The sequence below is a fragment of the Psittacula echo genome (genome assembly GCF_963264785.1).
Source record: "Psittacula echo genome assembly, chromosome: 7".
NCBI classification, from domain to species: domain Eukaryota; kingdom Metazoa; phylum Chordata; class Aves; order Psittaciformes; family Psittacidae; genus Psittacula; species Psittacula echo.
Genome location: NC_137740.1, coordinates 23518487 through 23543100, shown reverse-complemented (window position 1 = coordinate 23543100; position 24614 = coordinate 23518487). Strand labels below are relative to the sequence as shown.

At 52.0% G+C, this 24614-nt stretch overlaps 1 protein-coding gene across 1 annotated transcript; it reads right to left on the bottom strand.

The window, feature by feature from the left end:
• Positions 1-4142: 4142 nt before the first annotated feature.
• Positions 4143-23136, bottom strand: LOC308223914 (protein transport protein Sec16B-like; the record flags this gene model as incomplete). Its single annotated transcript, XM_080623426.1, is given in 26 exon segments — positions 4143-4211; positions 4510-4578; positions 4679-4761; positions 4851-4932; positions 5710-5817; positions 5999-6145; positions 6486-6556; positions 7133-7381; positions 9573-9645; positions 10339-10452; positions 13278-13463; positions 13467-13481; positions 13952-14054; positions 14303-14414; positions 15000-15117; positions 15235-15316; positions 15989-16086; positions 16642-16869; positions 17397-17532; positions 18769-18830; positions 19420-19577; positions 19915-20056; positions 20810-20924; positions 21043-21148; positions 21704-21810; positions 22886-23136. Coding segments are annotated over 26 exon segments (3084 nt in total).
• Between the last annotated feature and the right edge of the window lie 1478 nt (positions 23137-24614).

Sequence of the window (24614 nt, the reverse complement as noted above, 5' to 3'; positions counted from 1 at the left end):
GTTGTGCAGAGCCAGCTTCAGAAAAGCCAGTCTCATACTGCTGCGCCAGGAGCCTGCAAGTTCAAAGTCCTGAGCAGCACCTCAGAGCAGAGTTCATGAACACTTTATTATCACTCCATCACGGAGTTCCCCGCACTGCCCAGCAGCTCCAAATGAGCTCTCCACAGCCATGACAGCACCACAGGACCACCAAGGTTTCATTAATATTCATGTACCATTGACACTCAAGCAAGCAATGAAAGCTTGCTTTCTACAGCATATCATTAAGCAAGGTGAAACAAGTGACCTTTTATGACCAGCTGCATCACAGATATCACCAGGAGCTGAAGGGACAGAGACAGGGTCATCACCCAGCACTTCTTCTAATAAATAACAGTTCTAAATGAGCATGGCCTTGCCATGCCCAGCAGGACCCACATGAGACTGAAAGCATCTGGGAAGCAGATGCCTGAACTGCAGTCAGGCAAGGCAGTGCCTGCTTGCAGCAGCCCTTCCCGAGAGGCTGGGCAGCCAGTTGTGCCGTGCAGTGGGAAGTGAGGGAGCAAAGATCTCACCAGCAGATCAGGTGTGTGATTCTGAAATAAATCATGGTGTTAGGGCACAGTTAGTCCAGCTCAGTGGAAACACACACACCTCCTCCCTTTACAAGCTGGTAGCATTTAGGAGCATCCCAGAGCTTCCTCGAAGCATGCCAGCTCAGAGTATTTAGCAGAGAGCTCCCCCAGGCAGCAGTTACAACACTCCACATAGCTGAGACTTGATCTCGAATTACAGCCCCTAATTGCTGCTATCAGTCAGAGTAACAATTAGCATCAGGTTTATGCATTTCCAGTGCTCTCAGGAGAGGATGCAGAAGGAAAAGAGAGCCTTAGCCCCAGTTTACCTCGAGTTCACTGGGAGGCCACAAGAAACTCAGGCAAACTTTGAAGGCACCCAGGTTACCCAGGATATTCACCACCTCTGAAACAACCAAAGCCACACAGAAAAACGTTCCTCCAACCCTCCTAGTCCAAGCAGCCAGCCACCCCACATCTACATGTCCATAGAAATAAGCTAATAGAAGATCACATCTCACTAAAACCAGGATGCCCTCCCTGCTGTGAGAAGCCACCATCACGCATAGTCTCTCCTCTTTTTTTTTAGCTCCTCCATTGAAGACAGATACCCAACTCACACACTTTATATGTGCACCAGACAAGGTTGATTCAGCCTCTTCACTCTTCTATGACTCTGGATCTCCATAACCCCATGGTACTGAGACTGAATAGTGCAACAGGCCACATGCAAGCAAGGAAATTCCTGTACCCCCACATCCATGGCTGCACACTGAGCTGCCTGTAAGGGACTTTGCAGCACGCTATTTCAGAAAAACTTTGCTTCATGTTTCCTTATAACTTCTGGGGGATCGAGAATAGAGTCAGAAATTAAGGATATGAGGGGTGATCCCAAACCCACAAGATTTCTAAAAGCATTTGCCAGATCTGCAAACTTATACAAGCAGGAACTCATCTGTGCTTATCATTTCCCTCCAAAAAAGAGGTTGCCTGAGGAACAGGACAGACCATATTCAATTGCAGAAATGTTTAATGCCCAAAGTGAGAGGTACATACTGCTCAGCCCCTTTAACTCAAAAGACTAGAGGACAGCAAAAAGCCTAAAGCCAAGATGGCAACATATTCACCCCCACAGAAGGTCACCGCACAAGCACTGCTACCCAAATCATCCTACAGGTGGGACTAAGGGACATAAGGGTGTATGGGCACAGGGCTACAGCAGAGCTGTGAGGACATCCAGCAGGGCTAAAGCTCCAGTGCAGTCTGGTGGTCCTCCTACCCACGCTCAGAGACAGAAGGATCTGAGGATTAAAAGCTCCATCCCCAGGAAACCCACTGGAATTGTGTGCTGCAACCAGCCAGACTTACCCTGCGCAGCATCCCAGGTTTGGCTGGTCACTTCCACCTGTGCATCCCTGCAAGCCAAACGGCCCTGGAAGGAGGGAGAGCATGGTGAGCAGCTCTTAGGGTGTGTTTGCAGTGTCTGCCCAGCTAGAAGCCCTGAGCTTGCACTGCCCTCAACAGCCTTTGCTAAAAAGCAAACAGCCCCAGCACTAGAGATGCTCATGCTTCTGGAAGCATTTTAAAGTCAGACACCTACATGCTTGCTCACTGCCTCAGTGCTCGTAGCACAGCCCCCCCCCCGCCCCCGCAGCCTGGACCTGGCCCCACAGCTTGCTGTGAGCAGGTCTTGGCCCCACAGCCCGTGACGAGTGGCCTCTGGCCCTACAGTTTGCTGCAAACAGGCCTTGGCCTCCGAGCCTGTCACGATGGAGCCACAGCACCACAACCTGCAGGTCCCAGACACACAGCCTGCCACAAGCAGATCTTGGCCCCACAGCCCATCAAAAGTGGGCCCAAAGCTCACATTGTCACAAGCAGGTCCTAGCCCTACAGCCCATTACAAGGGGGCCGAGCCCCACAGCCTGCAGCAAGCAGGTCTCGGCTCCACCCGTTATCACAAGGAGGGCCCCAGCCTCATCGCCTGTCACGGGTGGGTCCGGTCCCCGCAGCCCTGCGGCATGCAGCCCCCAGCCGCCAGGCCACGGTTTAACTCCCACAAGGCGAAACAGCAAGGCAACACCCCCCAGCTCCGCCTCCGACGAAGGGGCGGGTGTACATTATCATGCAACGCGGTGCGCGCTGGGTACCGCTGCGCTCACCCTGAGCTAGAAGCGGATGCTGCCGCTGGTGCGTATATAGTAGCTGTGGGGCAGGTTGCTGCGTCCGGGGGAAGCTCACCGCCGAGGCCACGCACTGGGTGCGCGTCACCCCGGCCCCGCCTCGGGGAAGGTCTGAGAGAAGGGCCGCCCGCGGCTCTAGCAGAGCCCCGCCCGCGAGGGGCGGGTGAGCCACCAGAAAGGGGGGGCGCCGGGAGGGCCGGCCTGGGCAGGAGAAACCGAGCAGGGTCCGGGGCGGAGCTTGACACCGGTCCCGGAAACCCCCGGTGGATGCTCATGGCCCCGCGGTGCTTTGAGACAGACTCACGGCCGGCAATTCCTGAGTCCAATGGGTGAGGTGGGGCATGGCCCTACAACCCAATTCAGACTACTCTCCCCCGGACACCCTTTTCTGCCCCACATACTTTTTAACCCACCCAACACACACAGAACTGATGGCAGAGGATGGGCAAACAACCAGACAACATTGTGTAGGGTTTATTCCATCTCCTGCACTGCCACAGAGAGGTGCTGGCCCATCCCATGCCACACGGCCTCTCAATAGCTCAGACACCTCCACAGACATGTCAGAGTGCCAGTGTCAAAAATGCTCTTCACATCAGAAAAGAGATTGCTATTGCCATCCTTTTCTGAGGAAAAGGACCACCTTTCGGGCCCCTGACAGCCAGCCTGAGCCTCAGGCAGGTTTGCAGGATACCCCCACCATGAGCCTCGGAAACAGACCAGCTCCCAGGGCTCTGCATCAACCCCTTACCCACCCTGTGAGCATGGACGGGAACTGGTAAAGTTTCAGCAAGGGCTCACCTGGCTATTTCCTCTCTCAACCTTGCAACAAGCATTACCATCACTAGCAACCACACAGGAGACACAAATGCAGGGACAGGAGACACCTGAGGTTACCTCATCCATCTGCCAACGCACAAGAAAATCCTGTGTGCCTGTGTTTGTCTGATTTGCACTTGCAGATCTCCAAGGGGAAGATTTCACAGCCTCCCAGGACTGTCCTGAGCCTTAACATCCTCACAGCTAAAGGGTATTTTTCTTAGTATCTACGGGAAATCTTCCCTGCTGCAAATTAAGCCTCTCTGTTCCTGCTCCCATGGAAGCTGTGGGTACAGTCAGGCACCACCCCCTGAAAAACAGCCCGCTGCGTGCCAGAGGGCTGTCATCACATTCCCCATCCTCCCCCAGCAGATCTTGCCTATAAAAAACAACCTCGTGGCCTCTTCAGAGGTCACTTTCCCCTCAGTCTCTTACCAACCTGCTCTTCTCTTCCACACTTGCTCCAGTTTGGCCCTGTCTCCCAATGCAGCATCCCAGCTGGGCCACTGTACCCAGCCAAGACTCCCTTCAAAATAACCACAAACACCATTTTGGTTCACAATGGTCACTGCTGTTTATTTCTGTCTCACAGTGGGTTGGGGTAGCGCCACTGGGAAAGCAGCCTGGGTTGGGTAGGTCGAGAGGCAGTGATGAGCTGGGAAGAGAGAGATATGGTGTTAGGGAGGGATGTACCTGAAAACATGGAGCTGCTGTCCTCAGGATATGGCCACAAGCATCACCACCCCCCCCACCCCCCCCCATTTCCCTTCTCCATCACACACCCCGCTGTCACTGTCCTCCCTCAGTTCATTGTCTTATAAGTCAAACTCATACCCAGGGCTGGTCCTCTCTGCATCCCCATCCCATTGCAGACTGCTTGCAATCTGCATCACCCAAAAAGCCAGGAGTCACCCTCAACCCTATCCAGCAACACCTCAGAAGGATGCTCTCACCTGGGAGACCTGGAGAGGGTTGAACAGGGGGACTGTCCCCACTGGTGGTGGATGTTCATGGAACCCAGTCTGGAAATGGTGAAGGGAAAGAAAATTAACAGACAGAAGTGTCCTGGACACCTATTTCCCTCCCCCTCAACACACACAAATACCTCTTTCTTCTCCTCACCTGCTCTCCTGCTGACTCCCATGATCCTTTCATCTCAATGGACAGCGGAGTAACAGCAAAAGCATTTTCACCTTGCAACCCTGCTGGGACATGCAATAATTACAATACTTAAGAAGAGCAGCTTCTAAAAAGCTGACAGGGACAGGGACAAGGGGACCCATGTGGCATTTACCAGGGTTTCTGGAGGGAGGCTGAGCCGAAGGGGTTGTCCAAGCTGCAAGAGGGGTGTCGGATGGAAATGGTGATGTCTGTTCCTGAAACCACATCCACCCATGTAAAGCAGAAGCTCCTTGCATGCTGAGAAGACTTCTGCACCAGATACCACACCACATTTTCAGGGTACCACTCATCAGGATTGGGTACCCCAAGATCTACAGGCAACCAAGCTAAGGAGGGGCTACAGGATCAGGGCAAACAACCGCTGTCACAACCTAAACCACCTGGAGAGGTGAAAATTAGGCAGGAGGCTGGACACCAAGCCTGTGTACAGTGCAAGGGGCCATCAGTGTCCATGGGCCATATTCTGTTCCTCATCTCCTGCTGGTTTTGGAAGAATATCACAAAATTTTCTGCTCCGGGACTGCAGTCAGGGATGTCACCCTGAGGACTCAGCCAGGACTGGGATAACCATGCTTGGCTGCTTCCCCCTCTCTGCTGTGCTTCCAATTAAAGAGGTTTTCCTTCCCTTCAGCTCCTAAAACCTGCCCAAGCCATGCCTCTTGCAGCTGCTGCTTTCTGCTCCAGCGGAGGGCAAGCAATCTCCACAGAGTTTGCCAAGTGCTCAGAGGACCTCCCGGATCAAAAAGGTTTTATAAATTTACAATTATTATTAATGAAGGATTGGTTTCCAGGCTAAAAGGGCTCCTAGTCTTGCTCTGTTCCCACGTAGAGCAGCTACGGCCAGGAAGAGCAGTGCAATGGCACAGCCCAGCCGCCTGCACAAGGACAAAGTGGGTAATGGTGGAGCCTTGTCACCCATCCTCATGGCTGTACCCTGTTACTTAGGGACTGGACAGGCTTTTGTCTCCTACCTGCAGTTCCAGTGTGGGGGAGTCTGGCGGAGTCTCAGACGCACCTCTGAGAGAAGTTTCCTTGGTGGGCTTCGACCGAAACCAGCCAAACCACCTGAATCCAGAGTTCTGGGAAATAGAGATAGTCACAAAGGAAAACAGTGGAAATGGATGAGAAGGGGAGGATGCCATGGCCACCCAGATACCTGCCAGTAGCAGGCACTATTCTACCAGAGGCAGGGCAGACACCAAGCACCAGAGGCAGACAAGCTCAGAGCATGAGGCTTCACATCAGCTCTGGCATGCTTACCTTGTCCTCATCCAGCTTCACTGCCTCTGCTGATGCCAGCTCTTCAGCAGCATCCTCAGACACGCTCTCTGAGGAAGGGCGGCTGTCATCTTCCAAGGAAACAGTGGAGCTCTCCGAGACAGTTCGAGCCCTTGCCTTTAACCCCTCCTGGCATTGGAGATGCAGCTGCCATGTGGTGTTCCCAGAGGAGCCACCCCAAAGCACTATTAGAGTGCTGCCAGGATTCCACCATGCCAGACTTAGATAGCATCCCTAGGGACCTCCGCATCCCTTACACAGCAGATGGGGAGAAGTAGCACCCACAGCAGGGTGCAGCAGGCATCCCCAGAGGTAGAAGGCTGCAGAGGACTACCCTGATCCATCAGACAACACAGCTGGCACCATGATGGGGAGTTTTGAGAGTTAAGTGAGTGGAAGGATAAGCCAGCAAGTCCCAAATCCCCCCAGAGTTCCCAGTGGGATGGTCTCCCTGACTCCTCTGACTCACCTGCTCTGTTGGGAGGGATGGCTGCACCCCCTTAGGGGACAGCAGGGCACCCCAGGGCTCCCTTGCTTCTCCTGTAGAACAGAGGGAAAGACACAGTCAGAGTTTGACCAGAAGAGCTCCTGCCATGTCTATCAGAGGCATTTTCAGTGCTGTAATCATCCCACCCTAGAACAAGGCTACGTAGCCAAGATGCTTCCCCTGGCCAAGAGATGTAAAAGGCCTTTCTGGTCCCTGTCAGCCCCAGGGAGGAAGTCACAAGGGTGCACCAGTGCATCTCAAACCTGGCTTGGGCTGCTGAATTCGAAGCTGGTTTTCCATCCAGCAGGGAAGCAGCAGCACTGCCAACAACTCAGAGGTGTCCTCCTTGCTGTTCTGGGCAAGATGTCCTAAAAATGAAGGCCCACCTGCCCAGGGTGGTCAGCACTGCTGGACTTGGTTTGCATGCACAGCACTGGGGCAAGCATGGCCTCCCATCTGAGACAAGGTTGGAGGGAAATGAGGTGCTGGGTGAAGGCAGCACTAGCAGGGAGCAGCAGCTGAAGTGACACACGTGCCATAAGGGATCACACATCCCTGGGGGACATGCCATGCCCCTGCTGCTAACTGGAGCAGGCATTTGCACAGAGAAACAAGGCTGGAGCTCTTACCTGCTGGTGGCAGTGCCTGTAGAGGGGGCTCAGCAAAAACAGCTCCCAGAGGGGTGGCTGTCCCTGGGTCAAGCACTGGGGGCTGCAGCTCCTGCCCAGTGCTGAGCAGTGGTGATGCTGTGTCCTGAACAGGTGCCAAAGGGCAGAGGGACACATCCTCTTGGGAGCTGGATCCCTGGGGTGGCATAGGCTGGTACTGGTCACGCTGGTAGCCTTTGCTCTGGGGAAGCTCATGGCCAGGCTCTTCATCTGCAAAAAGTGTTTACTCCAGAGTTTATAATTTCATTGGGTCATTGGACAGAATTCTCTCCTTTTTCCTTATACATCAGCAGGAGTCAGGAAGGTGAGGAGGGACTGCAGGGACCATAAGAGGGTGAGGGATGAGGTAGGGCTCCACACAGCAGCAGGGACCCTTCAGAGGTGTCAGGTAAGGTGGGCTGTGAAAGACAGGGCTGGGGCGAAGAGCTGCGACCTCCTGGGAACATGCCTGATGTTGCAAATGAACTTAGAAGGGGAATGTTATGGAAGCAAAGAAACTAAGCACAAGCAGCATGTGCCAGAGCTTCAAAGGAGCCTCCAAGCCTTTCCGTCCACTCCTGCTGCACACACCAAGTAGAAAAGAAAATTCATCAGGAAGCCTTCATTCCTGCTCCACAGGCGCAACCACGGATGAGTTCCTTGCTTTGGGCAGATTTATTCAGAGTTGGGTTGGTTGGAGGTTTTTTGTTTGAAAGGTAGGTTGAGCAAGTGGGGCTTGTTTTATTTAACACACACGTTACTCTGCCTGGTGTTAGTCACAGTGCAGGCAGCACACTGCTGTCGGTCCCAGGTTTGTGTCCCACTTGTTCCAGCTCTGCAGTGTCCAGCCAGAAACATGCTGGGCACTGGAAAGTTTCTCTTCTATCACCATGGAATATGGCCAGGCAGGACCCAGATCCCGTAGGTCTGAGCCTGGAAACAGACTAATGACACCTCTTGGATATGGTGCTACGAAACCCTTTGCTTTGCCTGCTGGCATTGCCTCCAGCCTGCTCAGGATTGGCTTCACACCCTCACAGCCTGGAGATGCTCGAGATCCACAGGGAGGAGGATGGATGCTCAACTCCACACTACCTGGCAAGCTCAGCCAGAGAAAGTCAGAGGCCAACCCAGGCTGTAAGGATGGAGGGGGAGGTTACTGTGCCCACACAGATCTCAACTTAGCACCTTGTTTTGGGCTTTGTCTTTCCAAGATGGATGAATTCAGTACCAAGTCAGCTTTCTCTGCATTCAGTTCCCCCAGATGGTGACTCTGGATGGCCTTCTCAATGAACAAAAGGACAAAACATTAGGAGAGCAAGCTGCAGATACCACATAAAGCAGATCTGGTCCCTCAGAGAAGCCATCCCATCATATCTGTGACTTTTTTCCCGGGAAGGATGATCATAGCCTCAGCCTTTGATAGCAGCAGAAGGCAATCAGGATTGATGATCCCTTTTACTGCCTGGGAGAGCTCTTTGAAGAAGAATTTGGAAGCAGCAGGGAAAGCTGATAGGAAGAAATGGCTTGGAGGATTTTTGTCATGTTTTATCCTGTCTGCAACAGCCTTTCTTCACCCATTGGTGCCAGTGTTCCCAGCAGAAAGCTGTATCTGAGCAGCAGTGAGGAGCAGTGGGGCTGTGCTGGGGTGTCCTGCTGATAGAAGTGACTGTGAAGCAACACCAATGGGTCACCAGCCCCTGAACTTCTCCTTGATGGGACAAACCCATGGATGTGCTGCCTGCCCAGCTAGGAAAGGAAAGCTCTCCAGCCCTTTCCTTGACAGCCACCCAGGGGAAGCTCATGTCCTTGATCTTGATGTCTCTTGACCCTCTGGGTGGACTGTGATTGGACTGGATTCTTGGGGTGAACCAAGAGGCAAGGCAAAGGGATGAAAAGGGAAGGGGAAATGCAGCAGCTTCACCAGCAGGCATGCTGCAGCCCGGCACACAAAAGGACGAGCTCCTTCCCAAACCTTTCACTCTGCAAGTGTGAAATCCCCTTAGTTCAGCTCCAATTTGCATCCTCAGAGGACTGCCTGGGAACAAGGCTGCCTCCCCCGGGGCTCAGCCAGCAGGCACATGCTGAATGCTGCCCACCTCCAGCCCCCCTTCTCCTCTCACGGCACCAGCAGGGACTCCTGAAGCTGGAGGAATCATGCCTAATTACTCATACTTTATATGGAGGGCACACGCATCAACCCCTCTATTTGCAGCCCATCCCTGGCAGCCCCACACTGCAAGGATGCATCCAGGCAGGAGCAAAATTTGGAGTCCTGGGGGATGTAAGGAGGAAGGAGTAGCTGTAGCTGCTGAGAAATGCTCCAGGGAGCAGGGAGCTGCCTCCCAGGCCATGGCAGTATAACTCCACATGCAGAGAAGCACAGTGTGGTGACTGCAACCTGCTGCTTCATTTTCTTTACCTGCCATCATTGCAGCAGCACAGGAGAGCCCTGGCTGAGTGGGTGACACGTCCAGTGGGAGGTCATCTTCCACCTGCAAGGAGTCAGGGAAAACATGATAAAACAGATAGAAAAAAAGATGGCACAGGTCAGACTAAGGAAACCACAAAGCCAATATAAAGGAAAGCATGATGGTTGTGAGTCTGGGGCTTATGACCCACCCCAGGTTGCAGGAGCCCAGGTTACAGGTGAGACCCCTGCCAGCATGATCACAGATCTTTACCAGCAAGTGAAGGGGGCTGCACTGCTACCCTGCTGAGAGCCAGCACGATTGAAACTGGAGACAGAAAAGGGCACAAAACCAACAGCAAACAAGAAACCTGAACCAAGAGCATTAATCCGAGAACCAGACCAAAAAAACACACCTGCAAGGTTATGCCCCACCAGTGTCATCTGCAACATCCTCACTACAAGGATCTCATCATTCACCCACCAGCCCAACTGCCCTTCCTGAGCCAAGAAAAGGTGTGCTTTGCCCCATGAAAACTCTGCAGCCCTCACTGCCCACCCCCGCACGTGCTGCATCCCCCTGGTCCTGCTGAAGTTGCAGGTCCCATAGCAGAGGCCACATCTCTGAGCTCACAAGCCATGGAGAAAGGCACCTGGGCAGCAACAGACGTCAAACTTCCATACCCATCCCCTTGATTCAGGGCCGAGGAGGAGGATGCTCCCGCAGACAAACTACAACACAGACTGGCTGCCCCACAGCATCCCCTCTCCTCCTTACCTCCCACTCCCGGCAGCAATCTCGGAGCTGTACCAGCCAGTCGGGCTCCAGCATCTGGTCCTGCTCTGGCATCTCCAGGAGCAGAGGGTCAGAGAGCTTCAGTCGCTCGGCCAGCTGCAGAGCCAGGAGGGCAATGACACTCATCATGCATTTCAACTCCACAGGGAAGAGACCGACCCTTGCAGCAATTGCACATGCTTGAGCACACAGGCCCAGGGGAAAACAGCACCAGAGCCACACTTCATAGTATGGGGGTAAAAGTAACACTAGCCTCTTCTGCAAGATTTATTCCCTCTCCTGCATTGCTACAGAGAGCTGCTGTAGCAGACAAACCTCCCAGCAGGGCTACCTCAGACACCTCCACAAAGATGTCAGAATGCTAAAGATGCTCTTCACATCACATCAGAGAGGCAGGTTATTGTTATCATCCTTTTCTCCTCCAAGGAAAAGGACCACCTTTCGGGCCCCTGACAGCCAGCCTGAGCCTCAGGCAGGTTTGCAGGATACCCCCACCATGAGCCTCGGAAACAGACCAGCTCCCAGGGCTCTGCATCAACCCCTTACCCACCCTGTGAGCATGGACGGGAACTGGTAAAGTTTCAGCAAGGGCTCACCTGGCTATTTCCTCTCTCAACCTTGCAACAAGCATTACCATCACTAGCAACCACACAGGAGACACAAATGCAGGGACAGGAGACACCTGAGGTTACCTCATCCATCTGCCAACGCACAAGAAAATCCTGTGTGCCTGTGTTTGTCTGATTTGCACTTGCAGATCTCCAAGGGGAAGATTTCACAGCCTCCCAGGACTGTCCTGAGCCTTAACATCCTCACAGCTAAAGGGTATTTTTCTTAGTATCTACGGGAAATCTTCCCTGCTGCAAATTAAGCCTCTCTGTTCCTGCTCCCATGGAAGCTGTGGGTACAGTCAGGCACCACCCCCTGAAAAACAGCCCGCTGCGTGCCAGAGGGCTGTCATCACATTCCCCATCCTCCCCCAGCAGATCTTGCCTATAAAAAACAACCTCGTGGCCTCTTCAGAGGTCACTTTCCCCTCAGTCTCTTACCAACCTGCTCTTCTCTTCCACACTTGCTCCAGTTTGGCCCTGTCTCCCAATGCAGCATCCCAGCTGGGCCACTGTGCCCAGCCAAGACCCCTGAGACCTGAGCATGGGGGGATTATCGCATCGTTGTCTCACACATGCCGTACTTGTTCTCATAGCCCAAAACATTAATATAACATTGGGTTTTTTTCTTTTTTTGCAACAGCATCCTGTTATGTTGCTGCTCAGTATTTTTTCCATGCTCCACTATCTCCCCCAGGTTCCTCTCTGCAGTATTGCTGCTGCATGTTTTATTTCTCCTGCAGGAGAGGGGCCTGTGCTGCCGTGGCTTCAGCCATCTCAATGACATGGGGCTCCAGCAGCTATTGTCAATGCAGCAAGAAGCTCTTCTGGGGTGACCCATCCCACCAGCCCAGGGTGAAATGGAGGGCTCCCTGCAGAGCTAAATCCCAGTCTGGAGAAATTGCTTAGATAAGGGTGCAGTTTAAGACAGCTGGATGAGGGTAGATGACACTTAAAGCACTGCTCTTCTTCTGAGCCTTTACTGAATTTTGTCTTACTGGTATCAACCCACTTTTTTGGTGTTTATCAAGCTCCCTCGCACTCATTTACCTTCTATGCTTTGATTTAAGGCAGCCACATGTTCCTATTCCCAAAGTTTTTAAAATAAAGTCCAAACCAGCACAAAACACTTCCCAGTTCCAGAAGGTTACAGCAAGATATGACCCACACAGTCAGTGCCCAGCTTGAAACAGAGACTGGCCACAGAAAACAGAGTAACCCAGCACACAGCCAGGAGCTTGCACTACCTAGAGATCCACTCTCCCATCTCTTTGCAAACACACATGCATTCATCCTAAATCAATTGCAGGAAAGAGGAAATTATAAGCATGATTACTCCTAAACGGGGGGAATGTTTAACCCAAAAGCTAATGTGCACTTTGATCCAATATTAATGAACCAGCACCTGGTTGTATATCGTCCCCAGCTTCAAAAGAGGGGAAGTCTTAATCAAACACTAATGTGTATCATAATTTGTAACACAGTCTAAAACATCAAAGACAAAAGCATCTACGAATGCACTAGTTTTTCAGATGAAAGTGTTTTCTCCCAGGAGAAGCATTATCCCCAGCAGAACAGCAGATCCAAGAGGCTGTTAGGCAGTAAATAGGTTTCAGTGGTAAGGGGGCTGTGTGAGGCAAGCTTTGGGCGATTTCTGCAGCACCTGCTTCAGAAGGGCATCCTTGCTGCCCCTTATCTCACAGCATCATGGCTTTTTTCCCCTTCCTGACAGAGAAAGGCTCCAAGCAGCCTCAGCACTGCCCTGGTGATATGCATGGAGCAGGCAGACCTGCTCCCCTGGGAGCCCAACCTGCTCAGGGAAAGCTGGGACACTTTGCTTCACCCCTCCCTGCCCCAGCACCCTGCTCATGAAGCAGAAGAGCTGGGCTCAGTGCTACAAGCTGGGACATGCTTCTATTCACTGTGAACCCAAAAGAGCCCCTGGCAGGTAAGTGGAATTGTGGGATGATGCTAGAGGGGAAATGTGAAGCACTCGCAATTCAGCTTCTCAAGTCTGTGCCATTTATAAGTTCAAAAAGCCTCTCCAGAATACAAAACTTCCTTTGCTTCCAAATAACTCCGCTCCTACTTGGCAGTCAACACAATTCCTTTGTTTCTATCCCAGATCCATAGGTATGAGAGACACCATGGAGGTGTTGACCTTGCTGTATTCCATACACAGCTAACCATGGGGGGCTGCTCAGAGCTGCCAAGCACTCCCAACCATGGGAAACTCCAAGGATGCTTCCCACCACACCAGGTCCTGAATAGGTATCATATCCTGCCAAGAATGCAGAGGGGTACAAGACTCACTTTCATCACTTGCTGGGCCAGGACAGGGTGGCTGGCTGGATCCTGGCTTAGGAGAACGGTGGCAATCTGTTCACAGTATTGCAGGGCCTGGGCTGGGAGCCCATAGTCAGCCAAAAGAGAGGCATAGAGGAGCTTGTATACCTTTTGAGAGGGAAACAGAACGGATATATGAGGGCAAGGAGATGCTCACAGGCATGGGCACCCTCTGCCATGGCACATCATCCCAACATGACTCAGCATCACAGTTCTCATCACCCAGAGGTCATCTGCAACTTGGCATTCTGATGGGGCCATCCAGCCTTATCCAGCTCCCCAAATCACAGCACTGTCACAAGGCCAGCCCAGCCCAGAGCCAGCAAATGGGCAGTGGGGAAAAGACACCAGCCCGCCATCTTCGTTTACTTGCCCGATCTGTGCAGTGCCTGAGATAGCAGCAGACTTATTTGCAACAGGAAAGGCCTATCCATTACCCCAGAGGGCAGGAAAGCAACCAGACCTGAGCAAGCACTGTTCAAACACACCATGACCTAAATTCTGGAGGAACCCCTTGGCCAGGGCACCAGCAAGAAGACAAGCCTTGAAAAGCAGCCTGAATCCCTGGCTTCAGAGGGATGGATGCATGTTTTGGGGCAGGTCTGAGCTGCTGCACCAGATGTGTTTGTGAATCTCCACTACCTGGAAGGGGAGCAGGAAGGATTCAGGCTGCCGTAGCCGCTGGCAGTACTCAAAGATTTCCGTCCGCTGGATGGCCTCCATTCTGACAAACTGGGCAAACCCCTGCCTGCAGAGGAAAAGGGCAGGTTCAACAAGCAGAAGCAGAGCTCTCTCCCCAGGCAGCCCCACAAACAGATTCACAGCTCCTCCATTTGTGCCAGCCTGCAGCTGAAGAAGCCCAGAGCAAAGTTCACATTAAGAGCAGTAAACCCACAAACAGGGATTGGTTTTGCATAGAAGTGAGGTCCCGGGGATGGGGAGAAGGTGGGACATGTCTCTTGGGTGAAAGCACTGCCTCCTGGCTCACTCACCGGTGGCTGCTGCCCAGCAGAACCATGCTGTCTGCCTTCACCCCGAAGTAACCAAAGGGAATATCTGCCATCAGGTAGCAGAAATGAGCTGCTTCAACTGATCCCTTGCCAGCTGGATGGGAGATGAAAAGACAAACACTTAGTCCTGAGAGGTCACCGTGTGGTTAGCATTGCTTTCAGGCCCCCAAGCTCACTGAAAACCCAATCCCAATCATCCCACTTTTCTTCTCTGTTCAGGCAGACCTGGATCCCTCCCTTCTGCCTGCTTTTCATCTGTATTCCCTAATTGCTGGTTTCTGCACCTAGGAGGAGTTTCATTTCAGTGATAGAACCAGGGGAGCCTGACCAGGAACCAGCTCCAGCTTCAACTCTGCAGGGCGTCATTATTAGTATGAAATCCTTGAGAGTTCCCACCACCAGGAGCACATCTCAGTCCCTGCAGTTACATATGCCTTCCCCAGATCCAGCAATTCCAGTGATCTCCAAAAGAGCAGTTAATGGATATACCTGAGCCTGACCTATCTGCCAGGGGCAGTGGGATCCATCAACACCTCATCCCTGCTACTGCACAGGTACAGGTATGCACACTTCATCTTGGCACCAATGCGCATCCATGCCAGCATGGACGTGCACAGCAACATTGCAGGTGCCCCCCCACTGTCACAAGACAGCAGGAACATAACTGCTCACAACTCACCCAAAGTGTCTCCCATGGTGATGATGGCTCGGTGGTTCAGCTCCGTGTCTCCAACCTTGTTGGACAACAGCACAGCCAAGTGAGGCCTCCAGTCTCCCCACGTGCCATCTCCACAGCACTGGAGGGAAACAAGAGGGGAGTGAAGGTGAACAGAGATGGTCACCACAAGGTGGATGTCACAGGCAGGTCACAGCACAGGGGTACACAGGCTGGGGGCAGCCTTTTGCTCACAGACCAGCGCTGCCTGAGGAATTCTTCCTGACATGAGCTGGAAGAGGGTCTGCAGGGGGTCATTGGTGACCAGCGTGCTGGTGAACCTGTGAGGAGACAAAAGAGATAGGGCTGCTGTGCTGGGACCCCAAACTGTCATTCACCTCCAAGGGCATGTTCCAAATGCCCCAGGAAAGCAGTGTCCTGAGGGGCTTCCTGGAGAAGGGGGAAAGGATCAACAGCCCATCAAGCTGATTATCTGCATTACCTTCAGAGCAGGCAAGTCCCCAGGGCAACACTGGATAAAACCTCCGTATAAGGATCCAGTTTGCACAAGACAGAAAATGTCTGCTTAACTCTCCCTGAAGGGATCAACCCGATCCAGACTAAGTACATTAATTCCACCAGAAAACATTTGTACGAGTGGGACGAACAGCTCAGACTAGGCTGGATCATGGTGAAGGTGTCTCTGCTCTCCTTATCCCAATGGCTTTTACTAGAGCAGCAAGGGCAAAGCCAAAGACTCAGAATAAATCCACCCTACATCTCCAGGAAATGCCTTTCCTTCTGCTTTCCAGCTCCCACTTGGTTTCTCCCATCCATTAGGAAACCCATCAAAATGAATGCCCTGTCCCCACTTTGCCCCACTCTGAAAAGGTCAACTGAAATCAGTGATTTTTTTAGTTCAGTGCACTGAGGCTAAAGGTACCCAGAGGGACAACAGATTTGGCAAAGTGAGTCACAGAGCATTGTACCTTACTTTAGCTTGTCCAGCTTACCCAGACAGCACCCAGCTGTAGGTCCGAGGGTCCATCTTGCTGGAGAGGAAGAGGGCATGTCCCCAAAGATGGTTTCTCATGGCCCAGACTAGAGCATCCTGCAGACAAAGTAGAAACAAAAACGGGATTGCACTAACTCTGCTCCCCTGCCTTCCTCTGCTGCTCACTCAGCTCAGAAAAGAGCTCCAATAACTGCTCTGGCTTTAACTAGTACCCTCAGAAAAACTCTTCTGAGTTCACTAAACCCCCTTTATCTTTTAACCACAGCAAGAAGTGGGACCTTCATAGCAGTATTGTCTTTACTGGATTTCCAGGTCTGTGCTGCCTGTTAACTATCAGTGTCATCAGTGATAGTGATGCGTCCATCCCCCCTCTCTCTCTGTGGCCTTTGATACCCCTTGAGATCACATAGCTGCAACTAAACCCACAGTGCTGGTAAAAGTCTCTACATCTTGTCTTCATTTAAGGCCCCATCCCAACTCCCAATGGTAGAGAAATCAGTGTCATAAGCCCTGTTGTACAAACACAACTTGAAGGGTTGATCCCACAACCACAAGACACCTCTTCACCAGCCTTCCCTTTAAAACCTGTCTGATAAGGACAAAAGGACCAAGCAAAAAAGCCTTGTGTCCTGGATCCCACTCACCACTTACTTTCTTCCTGCCATAGTAGAGGAGCTTGGTGAACTTCTCCACTATTTGTGCCTGTGTCTCCACAACGGGAGGGATGTCCCCTGTGATGAGGTCCAGTGTCCCTGTCTGACGCGACATCCATTCGTCATCTGTCAGGCCTATCAGGTTTGCCGCAGGGTTTTGCCTCTTGTACTTCTGGAGTCTGCAGTCTTGCATCAGCAACTCAGCTGTGTCTGAGCCCACCGTGGACTGCAAAACGGAAGGGGAGGAGTGAGACTGCCCCATGAGTAAAGGCTGATGGCAGTTCCAGTCCGACACCCTTACATTTGTACCCTCATCCTAGCACATCTCCCTAACAAGACCAGCCCTGGCCACCAGCACACACTTTCGGAGGGCAAAAGATTCAGCACAACTAGCAAGACATTCACAAGACTTGCTCTGAAGCCACAGATTAGATTGGGTGGATTTCATTGGGTTAAGGGAATAATACCCTTTCAAGCATAAGCACTGGCTCCTCAATGAAGGTAGCAGCAGTCTTTCTCACAGCTGCTATAGCATTGGGTTGTTGGTAGTTCACAAGGATGAAAAGCAATCGCAGAGAAGGGTTTGCTCCAACTATCCAGGCAGTATCAAACTGATTGACTGTACTATGGGATTGGGTGGGTTTTAAAGTACATCCCCCCTAAAAATAGCAACTGGATCAAGAGGTATCTAGGGGGTATAACTCGTCTCACCTCTAAGATCAAAAGTGTCAGCCCCTTCCATGGGATACCTACCCCGTTCTGCCTGCAGAGAAGGACCAGAAGTTTCCAGAGAAGACATGAATCTCTGCCTCTCTGTGTTGAGAGATCACAGCTTGTGGCTATCTTCTGCTGGCAAAATGTCATCACATCCACCTTGTGCAGATCTTCCCTACAGCAGCAAAGAGAGGCATCAAAAGAAACCTAGGGCATAGCAATCTAGGACGTGAGACTCAACATGTCCCCAGGTTCACTAATGGGGATGCCAAAGATTCAAAGTGACAGATGGAGATCTCCAGTGCCAATGACCACACACCACATTGGCCACACCAAGCTCAAAAATATTTAAATGTTATAATAATTATGACTCTGTAGACTTCTGTTTCAGGGATGCAGAGTGCATCTCAAACCCTCTCTCTGCCCTCCTGATGTTTTCATCCATCCATCTACAAAGAACCTCAGTTCTGCTTTGCTATGTTGCCGTTACAGCCATTGATGCCCAAGGCTGCAGGAGCAGGCACACATACAGGCAGTATCTTTTATTTAACTGGCATAGTGTAGGGAGAAAGACATGCTTGTGACCATATAATCCCTTTGGTTATGAAAGAGAAGCAGAAACCTTTAAGCTATGTGCAAGCCAGGCAGAACTGCTCTCTTACAATAAAATAAACAGACCATTGGAAAGAAAGGGTGGCTGAGATAAGCCAGGGTAGAGGGACTGGGGATTGAGATGCTGATCCTGACTCAATCACACCAAAATATCATATAGAGATTCCCCAAATCCCATTTGGCACAAATGGTAGCCTCTAGGTCTTGTACCCAGCTTCTGGGCATAAGCAGCTTTTTAGCTCAGTAAATGGTTTTCCTCCTTCTGCACACTCCTTTTCTCTCCCTTCTTTGGTTGAGTGGCCAGAACACACACTGTGTAACCAGTACAGTACAGAGACAACCTGATGCAACACACCATGATTCATCCCCAGGCTCACACTGGATGAGGATGCATACTGGGTCTGCACCTGCTGTGTTCAACAGTCCTGGGGGACAAAAACTTTAGGAAAAACTAAATCACAGCCTGACCCAGAGCTTTAGACATCCAAAGAAATCTCCCAAAAATCAGTTTTCTGGGACATGAGTAAAAAATAAGATCAGACATACAAACCACACTGAGCCCACACTCTGAATATTCAAAACCACCCCCATCTCCCACAGTCCAAACCAACCTACACCACAGCAAAGGGACTGGGCTCCAGTCTGAACCTAGTCTTGGCCTTTGCAGATATCTCGGTATCACGGGGACCTTAAAGCCTGCCTTGAGCTCCTGTCTCCTCACACAGGAGAGATGCTTCCAGGCCAGCCATGCCAGCACAGCCTGGAAGCCACAGCTCCTGGACTTGCCTATGCAGCATACCTGACCAGGGGCCCCGGGAAGGCCTGTAGTTCCTCCAGCTCTTTTGTGCCATAAAGGACAACCTATAACACAAGAGCAAATTCAGCAGCTGGACTTCAGCAATCTGACCAAGCACAGCTGGGCTAGCTGAAACTCAATGCTTGCACCAAGATTCAACAGTGCTGGTGAACCCACTCTCTGTGCTGTTCTAAGATAACCCCAAAGCATAGACTCTAAACCATCACATGGACCCAAGTGCTAAGGTCCAGGAAAAAATGCCTATTGGATGGCATCTGTCCTCCTTGGGGGGCAAAATAGGAGACTGAGGGTATGGGTATGGCTTCTGTATTGAAGCACCTCAGAAAGATGAGTAGAATTATCCTTCAAAGAGGTATAGACCATATCTGTACCTCACTGTGAACAGGTCACAGATGACAAGGGTTACAGAACTGAAAGAGCAGGATGCAGGACCCAAAGGCTGAAAGCAATGCTCAGGCACAGGCTAACACAATGCAGGGCCTTCATGTGGGCTGGAGAGAAGATGACTGCAGGGGATGAGAAGGTTGCTATGGAGGCTGTTTGGGTGAGAACAGTGTTTGCACCCCTCAAGGTGAATGGAGTCACTCCAGCAAGGGGACAGAGGACAGTTTGGGGTGGCAGGCTGTGACATACCTCCAGGCTGTGTAGCTCAACAAGGGCTAGCTGCCCCTTGGCAGGGTGGTGGGGACACACCAGCACCAGCTGGCCTCTGGCTCCAAAGCACACCACCGCGTGTGGCACTGAGAACTTGAGGGGTACCACTGGGGCTGAGGTGGACACCAAGGGCCTCCCTGCAATGACACACAGGCCACTCTGAGTCCCCTCACCCTGACCCCATACCATCTCCACTATGAAGGATGTAACCAGGTCCCAACCTAGTACACCAAATTAAGTGACCCTCCACTGACTACCCGCATGCTAGAACTGTCCTCTAAAGCAGGAGGCATGCATGGCAGCTCCTGCACCTACCATGGAAGCGCCACTGGACAACGGACCTGCCCTGCAGCCCTGAAGTCATGGCTTGTGCCTGCACAACATCCTCCAGAGAAGGACCAAGCTGCCTAATGCCAGCCATTTATTTCTTTGCTCCCCCGTTGTCAGAGGGGGCCAGGGCCCATCACACCTCACCTTCTTGTGCCAGGCCCCAGGTCCCTGAAAGAGCAGGGTCATAGTGGTCAGCACCATCATGGATGTACTGGCTGAGCTCATAGCCACTGGAGCTGAGCCCTGACTCACGATACTGCAGGAGCAGGCTGGGCTGGTCTGATGGCTGCAAGGGAAGGAGAAAACACAAACCTGGCTGAGAAACTGGGGACACCGCTGCTTTTCTGCTCCCAGAGCAGTGGGACAGGCTCTGCTGCTCCATGGAAGTGCCCAGCGGGAGAAGCACAGCACAGCCAGTTCCCATCTGAGCAGGTCACACCCTTCAGGATCTTAGGTTCATCATAGCACTTTCCCTGACCATACCCAATGGCTTTTATAATACCTGACATGAGCCACCAATCTAGCCCAATAGCTTTCCTAGCCGTAGCACAGACTTCTAAAGACAGCCAGCAGATGGGGCTTGGGAACTCACAAAGTATTGCCCAGGAGCAAAACCACAGCACCTCTGCTTTGGCTTCTTCATTCACTCTTGGCAAAACAGTGCTCAGGACGTAAGTGTGATGGAGGAGGACTTGGTGGACAGAGCCAGCAATGATACACAGCTTGCAGCTACCTAGGAAGGATGCAGAAGAGCATCCCACCAAGCCTGGATTTCTGTCCTGCTCTCGGACATGTGCGGGAGTGGTGTACAATGCCGTGCCTGGTGGAGCAACAGCCCAGCATATGGAGAGTTCACAAATGCCAAAAACCCATGACAATAATCCCCAGAGATTGTTAGGCAATGAGTGCGATATAGCAAAGCAGCCCTTTTCTCCTCAGCTTCTTTCCCAGCTGAAGGAGGGACACATGGATTGCTCCCAAAAATCTCTTTGAGATCCCCAAGTGCTTTGCCATCCACCCCTACCCATCTTGAGGTTACCTCTTGGGGCTGGCCACCAGCCTCCCCCAAATCACCGCTGTGGGTTTCTCCCCCTGCCCTCTCCTTCCTGGCAGCCAAGGTGTAGCTCTCGTCATAGGAGTCGCAGGTCTGCTTCCTGCAGGCAGGCAAAAGGAGAAACTCTGAAGGTCAGAGGTTTTGTGACCAGTCACAGACCTGGTGATTTTGCAGCAGGCTGTTGTGCCAGGAGATGCTCAGACTGCCCACCCTTTTACCTGTCTGGCCCCAAGGAGCTTGCGGCCAGGTTGGGGTGGTAACCCTTGTAGTAGTGCTGGTCCTGGTAATTGGTACTCTTGCCATAACGCTCCCCCTGTCTCAGGTCTAGAGAGGGAATCAAGATTTAGCGTTGCCCATCCAGAGCCGCGAGCCATAATGAAATTGCAAAAGAAAAGTAATGAGTCAGGCAATTTGCCGTGCACACCCCATTTGCTTCCAAATTAGCCCAACACATTGGAGGTATGATAAAGCCTTGTACGCATTTGCCAACACAGCATGGATGTCCTTTCCTCTTTCCTCTCTTCCCTTTTCTTTAGCCCAGAAGCTCCAGAAAGAGCAAAAATGAGGCCTTAGACACCATGATCACAAAGCACCATCAGCACTGAGTTCAGCCTGGAACCAGGAATGACACAGGGTTTTAACCATGGAGATCAGGATCAAACACCCCCTTGAGTGCACCCAGTTCCTGCTCACATTTCCCAAATGCAAACTGAGGGCAGTGCTGCATGGGGAGAACAGCACCAATGATCCAGTAGTGTGGGCAGAGGAAAGCCCTGGAGAGGTGCAAGCCCTGGAAGAACTGCCCATTCTGGAGAAAGCATTGCCGCCTCTTCTGCAACAAGCTGCCTTCATCTGCAGACCCAAAGGATAATCCCCTACCTCTGTCACTCTGCCAGGCCACTGGCTGCCAATGGTAGCTTTGGTAGGTGTAATCATCCCCATAGCTGGCTGCTGGATACTGCCAGTGAGGGTCTTCATATCCTTGCCTGAAACACAACACAGCATGCTTACTCTGAGAAAGAAAGGGCACCATTGCAGGCTCTAGAAAACATTTAGGATTAGAACTAGACTTTTGAGGCAGAAAATGTGATGGAAATACAGCAGGGTCCCCTGCCCAGGTACTCTACTCAGCAGCAGAAACTGGTCCAGCATCCTTCCTGGAAGGAGCAGCAGAAGATTTAGATACTCTCCCATCACGCTCCATAAGAAAGCTGTGCACTGCAGTTTGAGGTGATGCTCACTTTCAGCTCAATGGTGTGGACTTGTCATGGGGATCAGCTGTCACCCATATTTTAGGAGACATCCCCCAAAAGCACCTTCTCTGCCAAGCTCTGGAGCCACCATGTTCGTTGCACAACCCAGCAGGACTCCCTCTGCACTGGAGCCCAGCCCAAGCCACTCAGCACTCACATACCTTAGGTCTTTCACAACCGACAGCGATCTGGTGAGCCCCATGCAACACTCCACTTCCCAGTGTGAGTATCATACAACCTCAGCGCAAAACCCTGCATATCTGCACCGTAACTCACTGAGGGCAATAACTCAGGCAAATCATCCCAAATTTGCTGGAGCACTCAAAGCCATTTCTCAGCACTGAGAGCATCATCTAACCCACATTTTATCCTTCCGTCCTCCGCTGTTTCAGCAGCTGAGCTTGCAAGCTGCCTTTAGCTCCTATATACCATTTATATTTTTATTGTTCACCTTGTGCTTCGTAAAAATGAAATTTATTTAATCAAACCTTCAAGAAAATGCACCTCGGGACTGAGATGAAGCCTGTAAAACTGCAACAACGGAAGTCACAGCTGTAGGAAGAAATCAGAGCTGCAACTACTATCCAGCCTTAAATATAGAAGTCACCAGCTCCTCAATAGCTAGACATCACCTACTCACACATTGCCTCCTCAAGGCTGCTCTCTGTGTTGCCTGTGCAGTTCCAAGGGCAGGACCCATATCACAAGCCCCCACATTTTAGCGATAAAATGGCCACATCTCATTGTAAGAAGGTTTAGAATAGGAAGGGAGCTCAGCAGGAACATTGCTGAGTTGTGCAGCTCTCACCTGGAGTAGGGCCTGCTGGGGTAGCTGCTTTCATAGCGCTCAGCCCAGGCAGCCAGCCTGCCAGCATCCCTGTGGGGTGGGTGGCCAGGGGGGTGACCCCCATCCCACGAGCCGGGCCGAGGCCGGGGCCCTGTGCGGAGACCCCCTCTCCTGGGCTGCGGTGAGGGGCCATGGCGCGCCTCTCCCCATGCCCCCCGGGCTGCCTGCCTCTCCCAGGGCTGGGGCGGCCGGGCAGGGGCTTGAGGGTCCATCACAGTCTTGCCGGTGGGATCCTCTCCAGTTTTGGGGTGGAAGCAAAGGTTAGGTCCAAAATGTCTTTAGTGGTCTGCAAGCAATGAAGTCACAGCGCAGTTGATAAACAGCTTTTCACCTCCCCCATAGACCCCTCAATGAAGCTTGCCACCTACTCTGCTTCTGGGAGCCTGCTGGAAACCCAGCATCCTTCCCAAAATTCCCAGAGGCAAGGAAAAGTCATCTCCACATCTGCCTAAACTTGAAGAGCCCCTTGAAACACCAGGATGAAATGGTCCATTCTGAAAGCAAGAGGCATCCAGCTCTTCCCAGAGCAAGAGGTAGCACCCTCGTGCACCCCCAGCCAGCCCTTGTAAAACACCACCTCTCGCAGCCTCCCCAAGGAGGTGGGAAATCAGCTTTACCTCTGTGACAAGGCAGTGAAACCCCATGTTATGTGTCGTAGGGAAAGGGATATTGGCAAGACATAAGCAGGACAGGGAGAATTATTCTCACATAAATAAGCAGGGCAGAGGCAGGGAGAAATGGAGCTTTGTTCACGTGCGCTATGAGGTGGGGTGGAAACCAGGGTTTCCTCCTGCCTTTCAGCTCCAGCAAGAATATAACAATTCAAGAGGACGCTAGATCCACTTATAATTGTCCCATGCAAAAGAGGAAACCCTAATGACAACCCAGGGCAATACATCGGTGAAGCCCCAGCTGCCAGGGAAGGATGCCACCCTTAAGATCCCCATGTGTCCTCTTGCAGCATCGGCACACAAACCACCCCCACCACAAAGGCTCACAAACCTCCCCAGCACAGGCAGAGGCCATCTGGACCACTTTATCACCCCATCACATTCAAAGTTTAAGGTACTTTGGGGTAATTTCAGGGCTGGGGAAGACACTCAGGTCTGAACAGAGGCAGCTGAGTTTTTACCCCTTTCTGGTGAAAGCAGGGTTAAATCCTTGCTCTAAACACCCCCATGCACAAGCATCCTGGCACCCATCATTTTGGTGCCACAGAGGCCCCCCCTAATTTCCAGCTAGGGGTTCCCTCCGCTGTCCACCCCCCACAGCAGCCAAACACACCTGATCGGATGCCGCTGGGGCCCTCCTTCCGCTCCTCATGCACTGCTGCCAAAGTCCACTGCCACATGGGCCACGGGCAAAGGGCAGCCTCCGCTCCTCCAGCACACACCAAACCCACTGGCCCTGCTCCTGCGGCATTTGCACTGCTGTTTGCATCCCTAAGGGTCACCCTCCCCATCACTTGTGTCTCTTGTCACCCAGGAGATGGAGCACACAGCTCCCCCCAGCTCAAAAACACCCACATATTTCTCCTATGTTTTTTAATGCCGTAAGTATCCTCCTCTATATATCCTCACACTTCCTAAATAATAATAAAGGCTGCTGGCTGAGTTGTTGGTTTAATCCAGACTCAGCCACAGCTCAAGCAAACAACATCTGTCCCACTGACCACTGCCTGGGGCAGAAT